The sequence below is a fragment of the Brachycentrus maculatus genome, unplaced genomic scaffold (assembly GCF_059751285.1).
Source record: "Brachycentrus maculatus isolate JH-2025_06_01 unplaced genomic scaffold, ASM5975128v1 h1tg000034l, whole genome shotgun sequence".
NCBI lineage: Eukaryota > Metazoa > Arthropoda > Insecta > Trichoptera > Brachycentridae > Brachycentrus > Brachycentrus maculatus.
Genome location: NW_028280788.1, coordinates 359,592 through 384,339, shown reverse-complemented (window position 1 = coordinate 384,339; position 24,748 = coordinate 359,592). Strand labels below are relative to the sequence as shown.

Sequence of the window (24,748 nt, the reverse complement as noted above, 5' to 3'; positions counted from 1 at the left end):
TGACGTTTATTTTCGAACATAGTCACGTCAATAATCTATGGCCTGCTCCTGTCATATTGTCTTCGCGAAATTAAAATTTGCGAATCGATTTTACCATATTTAAAAAAATAACAACCGAGGAATATGAAGTTATCTAATATATTATTCAATTCTCATGTGATAAAAGGTCGTCAGTTTTTCGTGTCGACCCCGATATATTACGTAAATGCCCGTAAGTATTACGCATTGAAAGTCTACTTAACCTAGCTCTTAATGTAAATATTTACCAATAAAATATAAATTACAATATTTCATGACTGGTGTTTGGCAGCATCATGTGATTAATTATGTAAAGAAATTATATTTGTATGGTTTATTAATTCTCTTTTTTTAATTCAAGGCTGTTAAAAGTCTATTAATAATGGAAAAATAAATCAATTTAAAACCAGAATTTCTCATAACAATCCGTTAATTATGTCAAGTATTCCATACGTAGTACTCTATTCACAGATTTGGTTGATTGAACATTTTTATGAATTATTTATTATGCTGCGTGGTATTATCCAGAAAAATGATACGAGGCATTACTAGCTCCAGTAGCAAAAAGCTGTTAAACTCCAACAACTTTTTGTTATTGTTTAGTATTAGTGATAGTATGAAGAATACATATTCTATCAGTTTATCTAAATTTCCTAACAATAGCAAGTATTTTAACATACTTCCAACAAGTATTTTTTATCACTGGTGACGGGATTTGATAATTATGTACGTACATATAGTTAAGACCCTAACAAAGAGATTTGTTTATTTCTTTATTCATTATATTTTCATGCAACAATCATAAGACAAGTTATGTCGTAATTTTGTACATGGTAGTCCAGTCATGCAACATATAAATATATTATTATACTGTTTTATTAACTGTGGGAGTCACCATTTTAAGTCATACAAAATAACCATTCTTAAATACAAATAAGGCTTGAATTTACATAAAGTAATTCTGTAGTTGAAGAGTGATAGGCCGCTTGTCCACTAGCCGGAATTTTACCGTCCGGCAGTCCGGTTTTGAAAAATGAAAGCGACTACAACAGTTTAGCGTGATCGAATTTACGCCCAACGTGTTCACGCACCGATCAAGAGCTCCGATCCGAAGAAAGATGGACAAAAGCACAAGCGAAAATTCCGTGTATTTCCGTGGAGTGGACAAACGCCCATAGTGTGCAATCTCTTAGAAATAAAATTACAAGCACGAGAATATTATTTTAGACGCTCATCAACAGTCATCAATTTCTTAGTGTAGCGGTGAATTGAAATGATAAGGACTTTTGCTACTCTCTTTTGTTTCCAGTGCCTCACGTCAGTCACTTGTACACAGTGGTGAATTGATATCATGAGGACTATATTTGCTACTCCCTTTTGTTTGCAGTGCCTTATATTAGTCACTTGTACACAGTGGTGAATTGATATCATGAGGACTATATTTGCTACTCCCTTTTGTTAGCAGTGCCTTATATTAGTCACTTGTACACAGCGGTGAATTGACATGGGGGGACTATATTTACCACAGGTCAAATCTCGGTATTACGAACTTCACGGGACCAAAAAAATATTTCGCTACAATGAAAATTTGTTACATTGGATGTATAGGATATGACACATTTAAAAATTATTTTATCGCTTTATTATCCACTCTTATTAAAAAATTAAAATAATTTATTACTGTTACATTACACCCGATCTTCCGGCCAGTGATCAATACAATATAGGTACCTACCTACTACAGGACACAACAGAAATGAAGCTATGATTTTCAAACTGTATGACTTTATTGGAAAAAAGAAATTTACAAGCAATGAAAAAAAAGTGAATTAAAAAGCAAGTTCAAATAGGTTTTTAATTTTTAATTAAAAAAATCAGAAATTTTCTTTTGGACTTTGGAAAATTTTGAAAAAAAAAGTTTGTTATTTTGAGATCGGCTTCGCTACATTGAATTTTGGTTCAGTACATTTTATATGGAAGTTTTCTGGGGGCAAATTGCAGATTTGTTATACTGGAAATTTCGTTAATTCGGTGTTCGCTACAAAGAGATTTGACCTGTACTTCCTTTTGTTCGCAGTGCCTCACATCGGCCACTTGTATACGGCGGTGATTGCCGATGCCGTGCAGCGGTTCGAGAGACTCGTGGATCCGTCTTGCCACGTCACCTTCAGCACAGGTACCGACGAGCACGGCACCAAGGTGCAGCAGGCCGCCAGCTCGCAGGGGGTGCCGCCCGCCCAGTACTGCCAGACCATATCCAGTCAGTACAGAGCCCTGTTCCAGGATGCCGGAGTCCACTTCACAGACTTCATCAGAACCACGGAAGACAGACACAAAATGGCTGTTCAACATTTTTGGGTATTTTTAAACAGCATCAATATCGACAGTATTTTAATTATTAAAAATTAAACACTTGTGTTAGTCCACTGATTAAGTTTTATTTCACACGACTAGTTTAAAAACTACACATGTTTTCATCAACAGTTGGTCACAACAAAAAATTGTGTGTGAAATAAAACTCAATACGTAAACGTATCTTTCTAACCCTTATCTGCAGCCAATGGTGCATAAGGCACTGCATCATATAAACGTAGTGTTATCTTGATCCTTAACACACGAAGAAAGGGTGATCAGTCATCCGTTTCAGGTACCAGGTCAGGTTAATGTTGAATAAATATTAGGGTGAAAAAATTCACTTATATTTATTTAACCCCCTCCCCTGTAATCGAACCCTGGAGCTCCAGAACGGTAAACATGCTAACACGCTAACCACGCTAAACACGCTAACCGTTACACCACAGAGGCGGATAAAACTAGTTTTGAAACTAGTCATGTGAAATAAAATTCAATATGCAGTCTTATACAAGTGTTTAATTTCAAACAATCAACATTCCGCAAAGTTAATGCCAAATCAATAAATAATATCATATTTTAATTTATTATTTGTATTTTTATTTTTTATACATTTTTTTTAGAAAGAGCTGAAATCTCGAGACTATATCTATTCTTCAGACTATTCCGGATGGTATTGCGTCAACGATGAAACATTTGTAACCGAATCACATCTAAAGGAAGAAACTAGAAATGGTCAAACGGTAATATAAATCTTTAATTTTTTAACAAATTTAATTATCACATTCACACGGGAAATGCTCAAAAGTGTCTTTTACATACCCACTCTTGTAAATTGAATCATTGGTAAACTGTTGACATTATGCCACTCTGAAATTATACCACTATTTGTTGAATAATCCATTTCTTTCTTAACTAACTAACTAACCAACCATCATGTCGCTTACCTGTAGATCACTTTTTTATACAATTAATCCAAACATTGTTTATGGGAAACGCTTAAAAGCGTGTTTACATGCTGCTGGTAGAGAGCAGGAGATGCTTTTAAGCATTCTATTTGCTTACTTTTGGTAGAACGCGAGAGACTTCTAATTTTGATAGATTTGGAATTTTAGCTCATGGTGGCGCGGAATTATTGACACATTGTTTGCCGGAAACACTTTTACATACTTTTGGTAAGGTGTGAAACGCCAAAAAAACATTGTACAGATGGGAATTAGGTTTGCGGTTGCTTGTGATTAGTTTACTGAGGGTCGGGCGGCAGACTGTCTGAGTATAATTAGGGTCAGGGTTGATGAACAACACCACCTGCCAACAGTGTCTTAAGAAAGAAAAAATTAAATACATTTAATCAGTTATATATGGCTCAAAATAAGGTTATAATTTTTGTTATGTATTTTATAAAAGTTGTTTATATTTTCATTGCAGGTAAAAGTGTCAATTGAGTCCGGACATCCGGTAGAGTGGACGCAGGAGGAAAATTATATGTTTCGGTTGAGTTCCTTTAAATCAGATCTCCAATATTGGTTAAGTGAAGGTATGTATTAGATTAATTTAATTTGTTAATCTCTTTCCGCACATAAAGTGTTTTAACATATGAAATTTTATAACTGGTATGTATGGAAGGGAAGCGTTGAGTTGCAAAAGAGGGATAAAATTAGGCAGAATGCAGTCAAAATGCAATCACTCAAATAAATGTTCAGAAAAATGATGTATGATAAATGTTTGAATGATGAAACAAGGGAAGAATGCAAAGCTGAGATAAGTATTATCAATACAATTAAGAAAGGTGTGTTGATATGGTTTGGACATGTGCAGCTAGGAGAGAATGGTAAAACAAATATATAAGGGGAGTGTAGTTGGAAATAGAACCAGGATAAGACCGAGGAAAACTTGACATGATCAAGTACTTCAAATACTTAGATGTGGACACATCAGGAGATGGAAAAATCAGCATGTATGTATAAAGAAATTCATGAAAGTGGATTAGTTAACAATTGCTAAAAAGACGGAGTGGTCTTTCCAAACATTCAACAATGGTGTGATTGTTAGTTAGTTAAATGTTTTTATTTTTATTTTTTATATATTTTGTCCGCCTCCGTAGTGTAATGGTCAGCACGCTCGGCTACCGTTCTGGAGGTCCCGGGTTCGATTCCCAGGGGGGTCAAATAAATAAAAGTGATTTTTTCACTGTAATATTTATTCAATATTACCCTGGACTGGTACCTGAAACGGAGGGCTGATCACCTTTCCTTCATGTGTAAACGATCAAGATAACACTGCGTTTATATGAAGCAGTGCCCTATGCACCATTGGGGTGCGGATAAGGGTTTTATTATTATTATTTTATATTAAGTGTTAAGGTTTGATAAAATGAAAACAATAAATCATCTTCCTGTAGTAAGTTTTTAAATATCAAGCATGTTATGACATGTTGTATTTTTAGATGGTGTTATTCAACCTGCTAAGTATCAGAATATAGTAAGGAATATGATCTCAAATTCAGAATATTTACCTGATATTTCTATAAGCCGACCTCTTAATAGAGTTAGTTGGGCCATTCCGGTAAGTTCTATCAATTTATTCATATTAAAAATCTATACTTCAATGATGTATGATCTCAGTTTTAACACATTGTTGTCGGACGGTTTTTTCATCAACCCTGACCCTAATTATACTCAGACAGTCTGCCGCCCGACCCTCAGTATACTAATCCCAGGTATCCGCAAACCCAATTCCGATCTGTACAATGTTTATTGGTGTCTCTTGCACTCTACCAAAAGTAAACAAATAGAATGCTCATAAGCGTCTCACGCCCTCTACTAACAGTATGCAAAAGATGTTTTTAAGCGTTTCCCGCAAATAATGTATTAATGTTAATACAAAAATATGCAAACAATGTTAATAAAAAAATATCCTGCTGTGTGCTATACCAAAAATGTAAAGAATTGTGATTCATATATTATATTATTTTTTATCTCTATATAATTTCTTTTTAAAAAACAATGTTTTTCATATTCTCAATATTATTCATATTTAAAGCATACTTTGTGGTTAGTCATTTTTACTAATTTGTTTTTTTACAAAAATGTTAATAATATTAGTATATAACCACTCACCGAGATTTTTATGTCTACCGGTTTCGAGACGTACCCGTCTCTTCGTCAGGACAATCACTACTACAGCATGCAAACAATACCACCCTTCACCACCATAGCACCATTTACACACTTAAAACTACACAAAAAGTTTAACACATGCGATTTTTGGTTGACCCGAAGACCAACATGCACTAAAGATTTCAGCACAGACGAGCGTTACGAGCCGAGGTTAAATATTTTTCAGGTTCCGGATGATCCATCTCAGGGTATTTACGTGTGGCTAGATGCCCTGATCAACTATCTCACTGTTACCGGCTACCCAGATACAAGCTCTGCCAAGTGGCCGGCAGATGTTCATGTCATCGGAAAAGACATCCTGAAGTAAGTTCATACTCTCAATGGCAGCAATATTTCTTTATTTGATTCGGCAGTCACTTTGTGGTAAAATCTATCCATTTTTAATTTTAATTATACGAAACAATGTTTGCGCTTACGTAATTACAATCTGTGTTAATATAATTTGTCAAAATGATAAAATATGTTATTGTAATTAACTATTTTTTTTTAGTAAAAAGCTTGACATGAAGTGAGTACCCGGACCTTTTTTATTTAAAAATAAATCCCTGATTATAACTCGTGTATTATAAAATCAAGGTTTCAACCCCTGCCTTGTTGTGTATATCGACGTGTCCTACGTAAAGTGCTTTAACTACATTTTTTTCGCCTAGTTTTCAGTTTTAAAATTACGCCTAGTTTTCAGAAGTATAAGACGCTATCTACATCGAATTTTCAAAATTAACTGAACTCCTAAAATGCTAACTACTTAATTTTGACAAAGCGTAAAGTTTTAAAACGATTCAATACATTATTTTATCGTGTTTTTGAATATATAATACTAGTTTAGAATTTAAGATAAAACCGTTAATTAATTTTAAAAAATACTTTGAAAAAATCTTCTAAGCTCTAACTGCAAAAGTGACAGATTTGCAGATAGATTACTTTACGTAGAGGCCGTCGATATAACATAGAATTTTGTTAAGCCTCTCACTAGTCTGACGATATTGGTAACGACAAAAACCGGTCACTGGTCAGATAAAATATATGTGGAAAAAACTATATGCACAGTTTTTATTTTAATAAATATTTATTCTTTTATTATCTGGTTTTTAGATTCCACGCCCTGTACTGGCCGGCCTTCCTCATGGCCATGGGAATGCACCCCCCGCGCTCCATCCTGTGCCACGGCCACTGGACCGTGGAGGGGCAGAAGATGTCCAAGTCGCTGAACAACGTGGTGAATCCGTACCACGCCCTCGGCGGGCTGGAGGCCTTGCGCTACTTCCTGTTGCGGGAAGGGACCATGCCCAGTGACGCCAGTAACTAATCATTTTATTTAAAAATGCAATCTCGGTCGAATAAATTTTCAAACAGTTTAATAGAGAAAATATGCAAAGCAAAGATAATAAGCACTATTTATTTTTATTTCAACACAAAGGGACCGCCAAATCAATTAATGAAAAAATAAGCACTTTTAACCATTTCCGGTCCCCCAAAAAAAAAAATCTAGTTAAATAGACAGTTACATTCCAATTGGAAAAAATCTTTTTTCCTCTGCTCCACATACTGTTGTAATAGATACGAGTGACAAAAATGTAAGCTTGGAATTTAAATAAATAATACTAATGATGAAAAAAATGTCAAATAACATCCGGCATGGGACCTACGAGGAAAAAATTGATGTTGAATGAGATTTGACATTGGACAGTAATGGTCAATAAAATTCAATGACTTCTTAGAACATGATAAACTTTCATGAGATAAAATTTTCACAACACTTCAACAGTAGTTTACTGATACTTCTGGTTCTTGGCCAGCATGGGTTTCTCCTCTGTCACTCTACTGCGCACATTTACACTTTTGTACTATTGTTTCCATCACTCTATAGCAGACTTTCTCTAACGCTCATATCTTGCATTTAGAAAAAAATGTAAAATGGTTTGAGCATGTATAAAAAAAATAATAATCCAAATATGGTTGGAAGAAGATCAATGATGATGTGGCATGATGAAATACACCAAATACATAGTAGAAAAGTCAACAGATTGTGAATCGGAACGTTCAGCAGGTATGTATGAGGATATGCATGAATGAAGAGGTAAATAACGTATGCAAAGAGGTATGAGTACACAAACAAAATAAATAACAGTAAAATAATATTTTTCATTTATAAAATTTGTCAATCTTTACATTCGTACCAGATAATATTTAATTTTAACTGGTCAAATTATCAACAGATTGTGAATCGGAATATTCAGCAGGTATGTATGAGGATATGCATGAATGAAGAGGTAAATAATGTTTACAAAGACTGGGTGGTATGTTATTCTATCCTCTTTGCCTACCTTAAGTGGTGTGATGGTTAGTTAGTTACAATCAGTTATCTATCAAAATTAAAAGAAAATTTTTGCATTTTTTTTGTGATAACCAATGTTTGCATATCTAATAATTTGAAAAAAAAACAAACAAATAATAATAATAAAAAAATATTTAAAAAAAAATTGTATTAACATGTTAGTATTTCGGCTCAACACAGGCCATGCCTAAAGAGCCGTAATACATATAGTTGATGTATCTATGAATTAAATATGAATTTATCTATGTATCGATGAAATAAATAAATAAATAGATAAATAAAAAATAAAAAAATAAAATTGGTAAAAATATCCTCATTTTTGCAGATTACAGTGAAACAAAGATGGTGCGCGCTATAAATAGCCAGTTGGCCGACACTCTGGGGAACTTGCTGGGAAGGTGCACGGGACACAATTTAAATCCGAGACAGGAATTCCCGCAACTGCACGCCGAAGAGTTCGAGAAAATCAAAGAGATGGAAGTGACGTCCAAGCTAATAGAGCTTGCGGACAATGTAGCTGGTAAGTTACATGCTCCTCGATCACCATAGATCCGCACAGGCTGCAGTATTGTCAGGAGTTTCGCACGGCTTTGTCCTCCCTAGACTAGAATGAGAATAGGAACCTTATGAGGGAATCCAGGGGCTATCAACATGTTAATTGCCCATGAAATTTCATCTGCGTATCCCTTAAACAATGGTATTTTAATAACTCTTACTGGTATGAGTACACAAACAAAATAAATAACAGTAAAACAATATTTTTAATTTATAAAATTTGTCAATCTTTACTTTTGTACCAGATAATACTTAATTTTAGCTGGTCAAAATGTAAGCTAAAACAAAAATGAAAAAAATATTTTCTAGCATTTCTCAAATACGTGAATATAATCCAGGATTCAGACCTCACATATAAATGAAAGAGTTTCTGCCTAATAAAAAGCTTCTAATATCTCATCATAGATGTCTCCAATGAAATTCTAGTTGATTCAAACAGTTGGTTTCGAAATTAATCAATATATGTAATTAGAAGTGCCAAGAATGTGAGTAGTGTGGTTGTCAATCATAGGTAGAATTGGTGAATGTTACACGTGTGTAAAATAATTATTAAAACATGCCTATGACGGTCGTACGCCCCGTAAAGGCAAGACTTCCATATTCTATATCTATGTTGGGATGTCAAAAAATAAATTAATCCTCTCATGTAATACATACATAGGAATGGTCAATATAATGAATGCTGATTCAAATCTTCCCTCAGACTTATTTAATAAAGCGTTACCATAGTTGCTTATTATAATAAAACCAAAAATATATATTTTGTTGCAGCAATTTGTTACAACCACTATTCAAACTACAACTTCTATAAGGCGGTTGATGCCGTTATGGCAACTCTCCACGCGCTCAATCTATTCTTCGAAGTCCTCAAACCCTGGGAAATCAAGAAATCTCCCGAGCGTCAGAAGGATCTGGATGTGGTGCTGCACCTGACGATGGAAACCCTCAGGATATGCAGCATCATCCTGCAGCCGATAATTCCCTCCCTTTCTGGAAAAGTTCTGGATAAATTACTCATTCCGGAAGACTGTAGAAATTGGGATCATCTGAATTACATTAGTTGGCAAAATAACCTCATTTTGGAAACGAGAAACATCTCAAATGAAAAGTTTGTATTGTTTCAAAGAATTGTTCTTAATAAAGAAATGAACGCAAATGCCTCTTGACAAATTAAAGACAGTCAAGCTTTCAATTGATCATACCATTTATTACAAGTACAGTTCTTCCTTATGGGCATTTGTGGAGGTTACGTTCTCAAAAAAAGTTGCAAATATGTATCGAGACATCCACTCTTGATCATCTTATCACACAGCCAATGAGTCTCATTTCTATGAACACAAAATGTATTGATTTTTGACATATTTTAATAGAAAGCAGCATTACTAAAGAAATTGCCTTTCTGTTATATAAGTTCGAAATTATTCAACATTAAAACATCAAATCATCATTGCAACATTTATCATCTTCAAACAATCGAAACTGTAAATAAAAAATCCATAAATACTGAAAGACTACTGCAGCTATTCAGGCAATTGATTGACTTATTTGTATATAAATTTTAACACTAATATTGCAGGTTTTTATATTCTAATTGAAACAATATTTTTTATGTTATAAATTTTTCCTAAGGCCGAAAGCCTTAGGAAAAACGCAACGCAATGATATATTTATTTTATGCAAAAATTTATGGTTTTATGAGTAACACTATTTATTTATTTGATTTATATGGTTAGATGTCTGACTGCCAAATTGGTCTACGGGTTCGATTCCCTAGATGTAAAAAAAATGCAATGTTTTCAAGTATGTACTGCATTGCAATGAACATACATAAGTTATTATAACGTAATTCACCAAGTACTTATGTTACTTCCAATGTTTTAGAATGATTCTGCCGTAACTTAATCTATAATCTTCTAGCAGGATGGGGTCTATATCGTCATACATAAAATAATTTATTTAGCAGTGAGTTTAGATTTTCTGTGATTTATATTGTTAAGAAAAATGTACAGTTATTATAAAGTAAGTTGAGTGTTTTTAGACATTTGATAGAATATTCCAATAAATGTTTTTGAAATCTCGTACTTAACGGTAATGAAATTTCAGAAGTTTTCCATGTTACACACACTTCAATGTTTCCTGCCTCTGACTGAAAAGCATTTATCAATTAACTTAATAAATTATTACTTTAATAAATAAACGTAAATACTATTTAAGTACTTTGACTTTAATCGAATGTTAAAGAAATTGCTCTAAATGTGTATGTGCAATAAGTTTATTCTGTTATTATTGTTTTTAATAAATATTTATTTATAATAGTCTTTTATTTTTAAATTAAAAAGAAGGAGATTATTTAAATGAAATATTGATGGATTAATAAAAGACATTCATCTTCATATTCATAAAGCCTGTCAAAACTTTTTAAATCTATATAAAAACAAAAGATTAGGCCGATTTTCACCCTTTGTGTCTCCCCATACATTTAAAAATCATAATTTATCTAGGCAAAACAAATATAATCAAACGTAATCTTGCAACATTAATATGTGTTATCTTAAATTGCATTTTTTTATAAAGTAGAATAACGGGTTTATCGAAGTCACTAAAAATAAAATGGAATTTTCAATTTTGTATGATATTACTTAGGAATTCAAAATTTCTGTATTTTAATACAAATTCTTTCTCTTTCACCCTTATCCTCACCCAATGATACGCGGGTATTGACGCAATGTTATCTTGATCATTACTTACATGAAGACAAGATGATCACTCATGTGCTTCAGGGACTAGTCCAGGGTAATATCAAATTAATTTAAGACTGTAAAATCACTCGTGTTTTATTTTCAACCTCCTGGGAATTGAACCCGGGACCTCCACCACGGTAGATAAACACGCTAACCATTACACCACGGAGGCAAACAAATTACCCCGTATATATTTAAATTTATTTAAAAAATTCGAGCACCAATCAATGGTTTAAAAAAATATTTTATGAATCATTTTCTATTCCATTGACGTATCTATGGAATTAGCTGTCATTCGCGAAATGAAATTTCGTGCGCACGCGATTTGTCATTAAGGTCGAAAACAAAAAGTAAAGCAAAATGTTGGTGCCGAAATTTCGTTTACATCAAAATGCGGAACGTGTTATTATCACTATTCACTCTCCGTATACAAATATCGACGATACCGAGATTTATGTAGAAGGGAAAGATTTCGTATTTTCGTCTCCGCCATACCATTTGCGGCTCCACTTGCCCGGAAGGATTGTAGAAAACGAGCGATCTACGGCCAAATATGAATGTGATCAAGGAGACTTTACCTTCGCGTTCGAAAAAGAAAATAAAGGTGAAGAATTCCAAGGGCTAGACATGATAACGAGTTTAATTGCGCCCACCGAAATGAAAGACGTCAACCCGAGTCTAGTGGAAGTAATTAGCAGCACAACAGACAGCGGGGTAGTCGAAGCAGAAGAGACAACCTTGCCTATCAATCGTTCATTACTGAACAATAATTTCTCTTACGGGTTTGCGAATAAATTGGCCGGTTCTTTCAAGGACTTGGGGGGTGAGTTTCCCAATATTTTCGAGCTGAAAACTCCCGACGAGATTTCTATCGAAGATCGCAAAAGAATGCGGGAGGAGCACGAGAGAGATAAATTTTCTTCCGACCATTATCTCGCTGACTTCTTCGACGAAGAACTAATTTCCCCGCTGTTGAGTTATGTGGCACCGTGGGAGTGTCGGGACACGAGTAAAGAAGTCACATTCACAGACGAAGAGATCGATATCTTAAAAGATTTGCCTAACAAAGAGTATTTGTTAAACAAGAGTGAATTTGACAGCGTCATGTGTAATCTAATCGACGTTCTTTTCGCGTACTGCTACGAGAAAAGAACAACTTACAACGAAAATACTGTCGAATCCAGTTGGACCATTAACAGAGTCTCCGCTACTCTCAGCTGGTTCGAAACTTTCGCAAATTTAAAAGAAACAGTCACTTGCTGCTACAGAAGAGCTCTCGTTTACCCGATGTATCGAAACTTTGAACTCTGCCAAAAAGTAAAACAGGACGTCATCGCCATATTCAAAATCGGTCGGAAATACATCGTCAAGTGTTTACTGGAGATTTACCATCTCTTCAACTCTAGTCAGGATGCTCGGTATATCCTTAACCAACTTTACATAAGAGACTTTTTAATATTTTCGCAGAAATGTGAGGAAAGTACGTACAACGATGTTTTAGAAGAATTAAAAAATATACACATCACAAAGTCCAGTCTGGATTTGGAGCTGGAGGAATACGAGGAGGCCGGGAATATGGTGCAGAGTGAAGAATCGCAGATTTTAGAGAACGCAATGGCGCTGAAGATGTCCACCATGAAGTTGGGCGAAGAACCTCCGCTGATGCTGAAAAAACCTCCGAATCTGGAAACCAAAGATCATAGTGAATCCTACGATTCCAGTAGCGATTCCAGCTCTTCCAGTTCCGATTCTTCCAGCGACTTGGATTCGGATGACGACAGTGATACAACAACTTAATTACTGGCAATTTTAACCCAATGTAAGCGTCATTGTGATAATTATTAACCCATTGCACCTCTAATAAAGATGACATAATTTGTTCATACGACACACTATTTAATTTTGAGACATTTTTTAATTACAATAACACAAAATAAAAACATAAAAAATGTATGCAAAGTAAATTTATGAATACGGTGATTGTCATTCAGTTTTATGTAAAAAAAATCACTGTCATTTTTATGAATAAAGTTATTGTCATTCAGTTTTAATGTAAAAAAAATCACTTCAAACACAAACTAGTGAATCGCTGGCTTTGTGAGTCAGTGACAAATTGACCTTGGCCGGCGATTCGTCGGCTTTGTGTTGCAATGGGTTAAATTTAATAAAATTATGTACTTAATTGATCGCAATGCTTTTGTAAATGAATAATTTTAAAGCCATTCTTTAGGGTCAGCCGGAACTGCAGAACTGAAATACACCATTTTGTGAATAAACATGGACTGAGGTATTAAACCGAACCTGGTATATCTAGTTTACAATTTTTGTAAAGGTACCGTAGAACAGGGCTACTTGAACTTTGATGTGTTACTTGAGCCCAGTACAAAAAAAAAAATTTAGATCATGGTATCGATCGAAGTATCGTGACAATAAGTGTCACCTGTCAGGGAAATAATGAATCATGTCGATACGTTCATTATTATAGACCAAATACAGATTTCATTTTTTTTTGTACTGGGCTCAAGTAACACATCAAAGTTCTCTACGATACACATTTTTTCATTTCTGATAAATTGAAACTTTACTAAATGTACATCTACACATGGGCGAGTTGGTATTCATTGACTCAATTGTTGTCTCTACTATTAAATCTTGTATTTTAGCAAGCTTAATAAACAGCTTTTTTTGGGACAATGTAATTTTAGAAACATACTACTAAATGTAACAAACATATAACTAATGATGTCAACATTAAGTAAATGATTACTTACGTTAAAAGTATTACTAAATTAGAATTTATTATTAACACTACTTTATTTATTGTTTCGGCATTAACTTTGTGGTAAGACATGTTACAATGATTAAAGAAAACACTTCGTTTTTTACCACTTGAGTTTTATTAGACTGCATGTTTCAGAAGTTAAACTTCCATCATTCAGGTCTGTATAATAACTAAAATATAAAATATAAAATTGTTCTATAAATAAGGAGAGGGGAAAGTAATCCGTTCCTTGACTAACTCCTTCCCCTTACTTTCCCCTCTCCTTATTTATAGAACAATTTTATATTTTATATTTTAGTTATTATACAGACCTGAATGATGGAAGTTTAACTTCTGAAACATGTAGTCTAATAAAACTCAAGTGGTAAAAAACGAAGTGTTTTCTTTAATCATTTTAACACTACTTGTTTCGACAGAACAGTTCTCCCCGCGTACGATTAAAAATAAAATAATTTAAAAATATTTTTTATGTAAATATTATAGAATCTTGTTGTGAGACCTATTAGGATATAAGACTCATCGAATGTAAGCTAATAAATGTATATTTTTATGCCTCTGAGAACCTTGAATTTATTTTTATAATTGTACATAATTTCTGTTGAATGTTTTGGCAAACCAGCATATTTTTATTGAAGAATATTAATTCTTGGACTGGAATAATTTATATTAATATCATAATAAATTGAAAATTTCTGATGAAAACTTTACATCGAATGTCCTGATTTGAAAAAATACACTTTTTATATTAAAATGTTTACGACATACATTATTTTAAACACTGATGTTATCACAAATGGTTGAGGAAGTCTAATTTTTTTTTATATTATTTGCAAGTAGACGAATCAAATTATGCCAATTTTTTTTGTGTCATATTAATGCCATTTTTTCAAGTTTGAAATATTTATTTTTTTACTGTGCATAGGAAAATATTTTTTTTAATTCAATTTACGGTAGCCAACTTTCTCGTTTTAAGTACAACTGATAATACAATACTATTTTAACCACTTAACAGTTGAATTTTGGCAAGAAAATTCGTCAGTGCAGGTAATCATCACCAAACAACTCGAAACAGGACTACACGAACACTGCTCGGGTTAGTAAAAAAAAAACAAATACATAAATATACCTGACTAAGGCAAATCAATACCACCAAGTTGGATTAAGATTTTCCCGAGCAACACTCGGACTCATCAATGCAACACAAACTCCTTGCCCGAGTCACGTGAGGGATAAACTGGCAACTGGTTAAAATAGAGTCTTAATTTTTTGCCAGATGATATCATATTATTTTCTTTTATTGATCATAACTTAACCAAACCTCTGATGTTCTTTGAATATATAATTATTTAATATTTTTGTAAGGATTTTTGCATACATTTTTATGCTAGCATTTTATTTTTACAATTAAATAACTGCTTGATTTGTACTCTGTGCGGAATATACTCGAATAAATGTTTGAAGTAAAACTCCTGCTTTTTATTTCCCAACTTGTATTTGAATGATTAGCGGTGCCAAGTTTAAAAAAGATGGAAGGAAATTTTATTTTATAGGCTTTTTAATAGGTAATAAATATAAAAATAACCTCTAATTATTATTTTGTAGTCTTATATATAGTTGTCCGCCTCCGTAGTGTAACGGTCAGCATGCTCGGCTACTGTCCTGGAGGTCCCGGGTTCGATTCCCACGGGGGGTTAAATAAATGTGAGTGATTTTTTACTTATATTTATTCAATATTACCCTGGACTGGTATCTGAAGCGGAGGGCTGATCACCTTTCCTTCATGTGTTCAAAGATCAAGATAACACTGCGTTTATACGATGCAGTGCCCTTTGCACCATTGGGGTGTGGATAAGGGTTTGAAGAGGATGAATTATTATTTTAGCATGATTTTAAAAAATCATTAATTTTCATTCAAACCTTATCTGCACCCGATGGTGCATAGGGCATTGCATCGTATAGAAGCAATGTTATCTTAATTGTTAAATACACAAAGGAAAGGTTATCTATCAGCCTTCTGCTTCAGGTACCAGTGCAGGGTCATATTAAATAAAAATTAGACTGAGAAGTCACTAATATTTATTTTGAACCTTTTGGGAATCGAACCCGGGACCTTTAGCATAGTAGCCTAGCGCGCTGACCACTGCACTATGGGGCGGATGTTTCGATACACACGTATTAATAAAAATATTTATGTTCGTTCACAAAGGAATACAAATAAAAACACGATAATATAAAAAGTTTTCTTTATTATGTGTACAATTTAAGTAGGTCACATTTTTATTATAGACACGTTTATGTTTGTATGCAATGGATAAATTGTTGATAAAGATTGACAACATACTAAAATCATAGATAATATGTAGTATATAAAACGTCTACAATATTCATATATGTATAAATCTTTGGTTTTTATGTACAAAATATTCCAACTTTCAAGTGTAAACTCTTGTATTATATTCATCTATATATTCTTCTTTTTCTTTTCTCTTTTGCCACCCAAATGGTGTACAGGGCACCCCATCGGATCGACACGGTGTTAGCTTGATCAATTACTTGAAGGCAAGGCGATCAGTCCTGCGCTTTATCTAAATATACATATTAGCATTAATCACATAACTGATACGTTAAAAAAAACAGGGAAACTCTTATTTGAAGGGTACACAGATAAAATGAGGCCAACCAACATTAAAAACCTACTTCTGGAAAGTTTATTTCTTTATTAAATACTAAAAAGAACTTATGTATTAATTTTTAAATCAAACACAGATTTTTTGAGTCTACTAAGTTGTATTTAATTCAAAAAACGTATAAAAATTTATATTGTGACAATTGTTTCGCCTAGTTATGGCATTTTCAAACATTCATTCGCAAATGCCATAACTAGGCAAAATAATTGTCACAATATTAATTTTTATGTGTTTTTTAATAAAGTACAACTTAGTAGACTCAAAAAATCTGTTTGATTTAAAAATTGATACATAAATTAAAATGGAGTTCTACAAATTAAGCGCCGAATCAAAAAATAAATTAAAAAGAACTTACTTTTAGTGTTAAATAATGCAAATCTGGTAGGAGTTGTGACAAAATTACTGTATACACAAATAGGTTGCATGAAATCAAAGACAGAAATTTGTAAAATTGTATTTTGCGATAAACTAAATATATATGTAAATGTTTTACTCACTGTTCAAGCATAAATTTTGTTTTCAACTTTGAATTTTAAATAAAACAACTCAATATTTTGCTGGGTGAGAGTTAATTGCCTGGAATTCGAAAATAACTCTAAAAAATGATTTTTAGAGTTATTTTCGAATTCAAGCATGAGCTCGAATGACCATCCTCCAAATTTGACATGAGTGGATACGGTATTCACCGGAATGATTAAAGCGTTGAAGTTGGAATTGAACAAAACTGGACTAAAGATGAATTTAAATAAAGGAAAAATCATCAAAATACTAATGGTAGAACCCTACCTGTACACAAGGTCGACTATTACGTATACTTAGGTCACAGAACGCGTGTCATTCACAAAAAATGTCAACACTTTGCAACTCCATGCTTTAAAACAAACATCACTTGCGAATAATTGCACTGTGATTTGCATTACAAGGGAATTAATATTATTTTTGACAATAAAGAAATTATGCATCATTAAAAATAACCTAGCTGTAGTGGTTAAAATTAGGAAAAAAAGTAAATACAGTAAAAATTCGCTATAGCAATCCATAAATAAATTACTCGTTAATGTTGATGAGCCCCCTTTGGCGGTGTACCCTGCATTTATATTACGCGAAAAAAAAATATATAAGCAAAATTTAACAGTTATTATTGCATACATTTTATATGGACACAAGAAGTGGTAAAAATTATGCATAAGTGGTTAAGCTTATAAACAGTTAGTATAGATTGCAAGTCTTCATAAATTGGTTTTCATATCATTGCACCAAAAGAATACATAAATAAGAATAATAATAAACAGCACACAATTACATAGAAACCTTTGCTTATTGAATTCACTTTTTGGACCTATAATGCTGTGAACAGCCATTCATATATCGTAGTCGTACAGGAGAAAGTGACCAACTACCAAAACGTAAAATGTTCAGGAGGGCCATTTTAGTCACTTTTGCTTGGCAAGAAAATAAACATCAATGCAGTTAGTCATTTTTACCAAGTCAATATGTTATACTTCCAAGTTTGAAATCATTTGGGATTTTTTCAGGGCAATATTAAGCTAGTATAAGATATCAAATAGTCAATGATCACGTTTTTGTAAAACAATGCACTTGGTCACTTTCTCCTGTATAATTACGATATGTAATGTGATGAAAAAAACAATCTGAATATCTCAGTAGCTTAGCGGTTGAATTTTTAGGCAAGTTTTGATAAAATCAGCAAACAGAACCTGGGATCAATATTAAAAAGGTAGTATAAATCTAACGGATTTGAACACTTTACCATTCACACCTTCTTTGACATTGCAAAATGGGGAAACACATTTCTATTGTATTAAATTGGTTATTCGAAAATCATTTGCTGTATTTAATTAGCATCTGATTGAGACTATAGTTCTATAGGTGGTGGTTACCAACTTTTATTAGATAAATTTAAAAAGCTGCAAATATCTCCCATTCCTAAAAAATATATATAAATATTATCTATGCATGTTTTTAACTGTTATTTTATTTATAATCAATATATTTTACATTTTCTTTATTAAAAAGCAAAATATTTCGAAAAAATAATCTGGTGGGAGAATTAATACATTATCCTCATAAAATAATTATAAAATGCCCAAAATATGGATTGTAAACATTAAAAATAACTGTTATAAACGTCGAAGGTGCAACCTATTTAAATTTGATTTTATAAAACTTTGTTTTGTGAAATATTAATTTACGTAAAATTGAGCCATTCACATGAAAAATACTGCATACTACTCAATAGATAATAGCGTTGTTCATTACCAATGATTTTATTATTAATAGTAATAATGTAATAAAAAAACAATATTTTCTTGTTCTTCAGTTACTTTGTATGGGAAGTAACCTAAATAGCAAATCAGTACATTTAATGTGTAAAATGTATGTAAATATCTTAATAGGATTGAAAATCTTGATTGTCAAATGTTTAATTCAATGCAAAATAGCAGTTATTATTAATAAATAGTGATAATAGAATAATTAAATTATTCTATGTGATGAATGGTGATTAGTACATCAAAAAATGTTATTGGTTCTTTAATCAACATAGTCACTTTTGCTGCGGTATAAGGGTTGTATACAGTAGAACCCTTGCAATCCGTCATCTTTGGGACAAGGGGGTGCAGTCAGAATGCAAAAAAGGTCACATTATCAAAAAATACATTAAAAAAATGGATTGACAGTAAAATGAAACAATCTCTGAACTAAAAAATGACTATATTTTATATTTGAAGTATTAACTTTGTGATTTTCCATTTGATAATAATAATGTAACTTTGTTTTAAAATCACTATAAATATTTTATTATAACTTAATTACAATGTATACCGGTTTCGAAGCTAACCGCTTCTTAATCAGTCTTAATAAAGAAACGGTTAGCTTCGAACCGGTAGACATTATAATTAAGTTATAATAAAATATTTATAGTTATTTTAAAACAAAGTTACATTTTAATTATCAAAAATGACTATTTGTATTGTTCTATGCATTAAAAACATTGCAATAAACCGCACAAAAGTTGAAGAACGGTTATAGGATTACAGCAATAGCGCACTAAGCGCACACGGGATTGTATGAGATCAGTTAGCGTTTCAAATGGCATTTTATACTTAAAAAGATATACTAAGATGTATGACTTTTTGGTACATAACTCTTTAATATCTTCCCTTACATTAAAACTATTGAAAAGTCATCGTTGAGAATTTATAAAATAGCGGCAAAAAGAAAGAGCTGTCTTTATTCATTTGTAGAAAACTGTACATTAACATTTAAGCACAATAATTATGATATATAAAAAAATCTATACAAATAAAAATGTATCGGAAATAATTACAATTTCGCAATAATAATCGATGTATATAGTATGCACATTAATAAACTATTTTATATCACACAAGAGTCAATAAAGTCGTGTCAATTTTTAGCGGGGTCATTAAACTAAGGGATATGCTTAATATTTACTATAAATAAGTCAAAAGCGTTCATAGCTTCACATTTACATTTAAAAAAAAGTAATTACACATAAAGATTGTCCAAAATAAGATAACTTAAAGGTAAGATAAGGTAGAATAATAAATTAGCTATATTGCCAAATGGTTCCACAAGTAAATCACAAGAAAAATCCTTAAGATTTATCTTATTTAGTTAATACTAAATGTGTGAAGTACAACAAAAAAAAACACTCGGATATCAATTCTAGCAGTCTTCGTCACCTCACATTTGGTGATAGTAATGAAAATACCTAATATTCTCTTCGGCTGGCTGACGGCGTAGACCGATCACAGCCGAGCGCAAAAATGGCACTACGATCTCGGATTAATCCTAATTTAAGTTTTCTTCAGGCCAGTCGCCGGGGTTTTCACTCCCTGCCCGAGTTTGGTAGCTTCGAACTTCTGCTGCAAGTTCGCAACATTAGACACTTTGGATCCTAAGCTAGGTTTAGACGGTAACGCGGCACTCTGAATCTTCGGTCCCGTCTCCAGTTTCTGGGGCCCTGATTTGACACCCGGTTTCAGTTTGGGATCGGCAGTCGGTTTATTAACGCTAGGGGTGCTCTTCTCGAAACTGTTGGATTTGGAACTAAGGCCACTATTACTGCTAGAATTGTTTTTGTCCGTCGCGTTCTGTATCACTTTGGGCAAAGTCGGCCTCGCCGGAGCACTTTTTTTTAACGCGGTTGCCGGCGGCGGCGGTGCACTTCTCAAAACATTCTTCGGGTCCGATATTGTCGTCGAATTTGCGCCATTTTTCAGAGGTTTAGGCGTGAATTTTTGGATTTGCGGCTTGGCCGGGGGGACCGCTTGCAAAGTGGGTTTTAAAATCACACCCTGGTTCATACCTGACGGTTTGGCTACATTACTTCCGCTACTGGTAACTACATCCGGCGATTTGACACTGTTGACTGTCGGCGCGCAACTCGATACTAGATCGGGACTATTAGACGATGAGGACAATCTGTTGATCGCTTTGGAACCGTTTTTGGGGGAAGGAGGAGTGTTTTTGACATTGCTATTTTGCAAAGCCGAAGAATTATTTGTTTGAGTCAAATTCTTCAGACTCGGGGGAGTGATCTGCCTATTTATTCCGACAGGAGGACTCGGTCTGTCCAGTAATTTATCCGGAGTGTTTTGTCGTGTCAACATGGGCATCTTAGAACTAGGGTTCTTCTGAAGTCCAGCCGTAATGGGTGGAACGGCCGGTTTTTCCGGCGGTTTTTTCTCCACGCCGGGCGTCTTTTCTTTGCTGTAACTGCTAGCGAAAGGGCCCAAAGACCGATGAAGAGTGGAACTGAATGTTTTGTACGGTTCCGTCGTTTCGATCGGTGTTTTCGGTTCGGGAGTTTTACTATCTACTTTATCGATGCTAACTATTCCGGATTTGGGTGGGATTTTTCCAACGGGAACGTTGACGGCTGCCGGATTTAAATATCCGCTACTCGTAGTCGACGCTGCGCTGGAGATGTTCTTCATTCCGTTCATATTGCTATAATCTCCCGGAGATTTGTAATGGGACGTGTTGGCGTACGTACAGCCGTCGTCAAAATCTATTTCTTCGTCGGACGTAATGCCATTCTTCTCCCTCAGTTCCTTCTCTCTCTTCTTTCTGGCCAATGTGGATGTGGAGTAAATGGAATCGAAATTTCTATTCTGTATTTCGGAGACTATCTCTCCCAGCAACCCCATGCTATCAGCTGCGGTGGAATTTGCTCCGTTTCCTAAATTTGCATTCTTGTTGACAGGTCCGGCCAATTGCTTGGTGTTGGCATTAGAGACGGTCGGCTTAGTAAAAGCCTTATTATTCGGCGGGCTTTCTTCTATAATAGCGTAGATGTTATCTGGAGAGGTTTCTTCGCTGATGTTAGCTAGAGGAGCGTGCGTTTCGGCGACACAATCGTCGTACTCCGGATTCTTATTATCTTTCAAATTTCTTCGATCGAACATGGGAGGGTTTTGGTAACCCGGTAGTCCTTGAATCTTCTTGATGTCCGGTTTGTCGGCCGCTTTTCCCGGTAAATCCGTGGGTCTCGGCGGAGGGGGAGAGGTCGGCCTGCTGCTGACGTGGATGGAGGTGGGTCTCTTGGCCCCGGGAGCTTGTCTCATGCTCCCGAATGTGGGGATAGCCGGTCTAGCCGCTAGCGCCGGGCCTCTCATGCTCTGAGCTCTCATCACGACCATTTTGGAAGGGTCTTCGAGGTCTTCCGAGTCGGAAACGACGGGAACAGTACCAACGGGGATGTCGATATCGTTTTGAAGGATAGGATTAGATATTTGAAGATTTCTCAATGCATTCTTATCTATATTTTTAACAATCTTGACTTGGTGGTTTGGGTTTTTAGGAAGAGAATTACTTCTCTCCACCGGATTCCTCGATTTTTCTTTATCAGATTTGTCTTGTTTTAAGAACGAAGCTATCCTATTGAGAGTGCCTCCTTCTTTGGGTTTCTTGACAGGTTCTTCGGGCATGGCGAACACGGCGTTGGTGGTAGAATTAGGGCTGCTCAGGGGTCTCTTGTTGGCGGGGGGAGAGGCGACAGGGGGGACTGTAGGAGCGGGTCTCAGCGGGACGACCACGGCGCCTCCCGATCCGGAGCTATTCTTAAGGGGGGAAATTAGCTCTTTGGCCGTGCAGGTGGACGCTTCTAAGATGGGATTTGAAATGGTCGGTCTAGAATTATGATGTCCCGGGTTTAGGGGAGGTAGAGCGGGCGCGACGGAAGTAGAATTGATGTTCTCGACGCCCGAAGCTATCGACTTGGGTCGACTAGCATCTGTAGCCGATCTGTCTATCGTAACACCTCTTTTGACATCGGCGGCTTGCGTGTTAGACCTGTTGACGTTGGAGATTTTGATCGCAACGGTAGGAACGGAGGGAACAGGCGGTGCGGATCTCTGCGGAAACTTCTGAGAATTGTTCGGCGATCGAGGAGTGTTAGTGAAGGAAGGCGTCCGATTGATCTGCGCGGTCTGACTGGCATTTCTATTGAGTGAATTGACCGCATTTTTCACAGTCCCAGTTTGAACCGGAGAAGTAGGCCGGTTATTTGTAAAGGAGGAAACATTCCCCGGGTTGTTTTGTTCGCTTTCGACCGCGTAGTTTTGGTTTCCAAACGAATCGTCGCGTTTCTGCATCGGGAACAGAGTGAAGCCCTTGAACTGCCCGAAGAAGTTACTGTTCAAGGATGGGATGTCGGCTCCGTTCTGGGTGGGGAGCAGGCTGGAGTTCATGTCGTCGGGGGAGAGGGCATTGGCGGACACCGTGTTGGAGAGGGGAGAGGTGGACGACTGCGGAGACGGGGTGGAGTGCCCGAAGCAGCTGGGACGGGATATTCCACGCTGAATATTGCTTTTTGTAGGGGACTTGGACCTGGAACATTAATAAAAAACAAATGTACCGAAATTGCAAACTACTCAACTTGGTTTTTCATTGTGCTAGTGTAATAATGCTTACTTTTTATTACACTTTTTTTATTATTATTATTTAACAATAGCAATTTTTTTTCTAACAATTTAGGTAATTAGTTTCCCCCCATATTGTTTCAATGTAAAAGTGAATCCTGACATATAAGTTTTAAGAATATGTCCTGGTCAGAAATTTAAAGAAAATATCAATTATATATATCGCTCACTCCTTTCAAGAACGTCATAAATCAAAAAAATAGATTTTTCAGGAGAATGTTTTTAAAGTTGAAAAATATAATACAATGTATTAAAAATAAATATCAAGCCACTTACTGAACTTTTTACTGTGCAACAGATCTTTTTAGGTAAAACCTGAAGGTTTTTTCTCCGTTTATTAATATTTAGTATATTTAAAAAATAATTAAACAATACCATTTCTTAAAAATGTAAAATCAACACTTTCTGCCCTGTGGCGGGTAAATATTAAGTTAAAAATATGCCTCTTTTGCTGGGATATAGTAAATTTTCTGAGCATTCCGAAAACATGCACATCTGAAATATGGCAATTTTTTATTTATGACATTCATGAAAGGAGTGAGCGATATATACCAATTACGATCTTAAATTTATCATCCTAATTTAGCGGAATATTATTCTATCTGAGCACTTTAAATCACTATTACCCAGTTCCTTAGATGGTTTAAGTTCATTGATATTTGTCCCAAATAAGCATCTGTTCCAGTTGTCTCGATTAACCAGAATCCACTGCATTTATTGATCAAATTTATGTTGAGAAATAAAATATTAATGATTGACTCGGTTACTTTGCAGCGTGGTCAGGATAAAGCAATTTGAAAAAAAAATATCTAGCACAAGTAAGAATTTCTACTCACCGATACAGCAGCCCAAGCAACCAACACCAAAACATGCAAACAGCACTACTTCTAATACAAAATAGGAAGATGAGTATGAAAATAATGAGAAACAGATGAAAAATCAATACTTTATTCTATTATATGATAATATAAAAACATGCTAATTCTATGAGAAGCTATGGGAGACCAATCACATAAGTTTCCGTAACACAACTTAAAAAAATTACCAAACCCAAAATTACTTGAATTAGTTTTTGCTGTTGTCCAAAGGTGTCGTCATTATTCATATTATTTGCAAATTATTTAAATA

The 24,748-nt window shown here is 34.5% G+C and overlaps 3 protein-coding genes across 3 annotated transcripts in view; 2 read left to right on the top strand and 1 right to left on the bottom strand.

The window, feature by feature from the left end:
• Window position 1: 1 nt before the first annotated feature.
• MetRS-m (Methionyl-tRNA synthetase, mitochondrial) lies at window positions 2-10,752 on the top strand. Its single transcript, XM_088274361.1, has 9 exons — window positions 2-211; window positions 2,096-2,376; window positions 2,994-3,113; window positions 3,799-3,907; window positions 4,817-4,935; window positions 5,716-5,852; window positions 6,642-6,847; window positions 8,210-8,404; window positions 9,211-10,752. The coding sequence occupies exons 1-9, from the start codon at window positions 124-126 to the stop codon at window positions 9,603-9,605; spliced, it is 1,650 nt and encodes a 549-aa protein (XP_088130487.1). The 5' UTR covers window positions 2-123; the 3' UTR covers window positions 9,606-10,752.
• Window positions 10,753-11,472: 720 nt separating this feature from the next.
• Window positions 11,473-13,569, top strand: LOC148312726 (protein SHQ1 homolog). The gene has a single exon (XM_088274593.1). The coding sequence runs from the start codon at window positions 11,541-11,543 to the stop codon at window positions 12,975-12,977; it is 1,437 nt and encodes a 478-aa protein (XP_088130719.1). The 5' UTR covers window positions 11,473-11,540; the 3' UTR covers window positions 12,978-13,569.
• A 6,291-nt stretch (window positions 13,570-19,860) lies between these two features.
• Window positions 19,861-24,748, bottom strand: part of Meltrin (disintegrin and metalloproteinase domain-containing protein meltrin) — a 113,199-nt gene continuing 108,311 nt past the window's right edge. The window contains exon 17 of the mRNA XM_088274582.1: window positions 19,861-23,528. Coding sequence (XP_088130708.1) covers window positions 20,492-23,528 — 3,037 coding nt within the window. The 3' untranslated portion in view covers window positions 19,861-20,491. The remainder of the gene's footprint in view (window positions 23,529-24,748) is intronic.

Bases quoted from the DNA above. Each gene is read 5' to 3' on its own strand.
- MetRS-m (XM_088274361.1), top strand. From the start codon at position 124: ATGAAGTTATCTAATATATTATTCAATTCTCATGTGATAAAAGGTCGT. The intron at 4,936-5,715 runs GTAAGTTCTATC...AATATTTTTCAG, and splicing joins GAGTTAGTTGGGCCATTCCG to GTTCCGGATGATCCATCTCA. The intron at 8,405-9,210 runs GTAAGTTACATG...ATTTTGTTGCAG, and splicing joins GCTTGCGGACAATGTAGCTG to CAATTTGTTACAACCACTAT.
- LOC148312726 (XM_088274593.1), top strand. From the start codon at position 11,541: ATGTTGGTGCCGAAATTTCGTTTACATCAAAATGCGGAACGTGTTATT.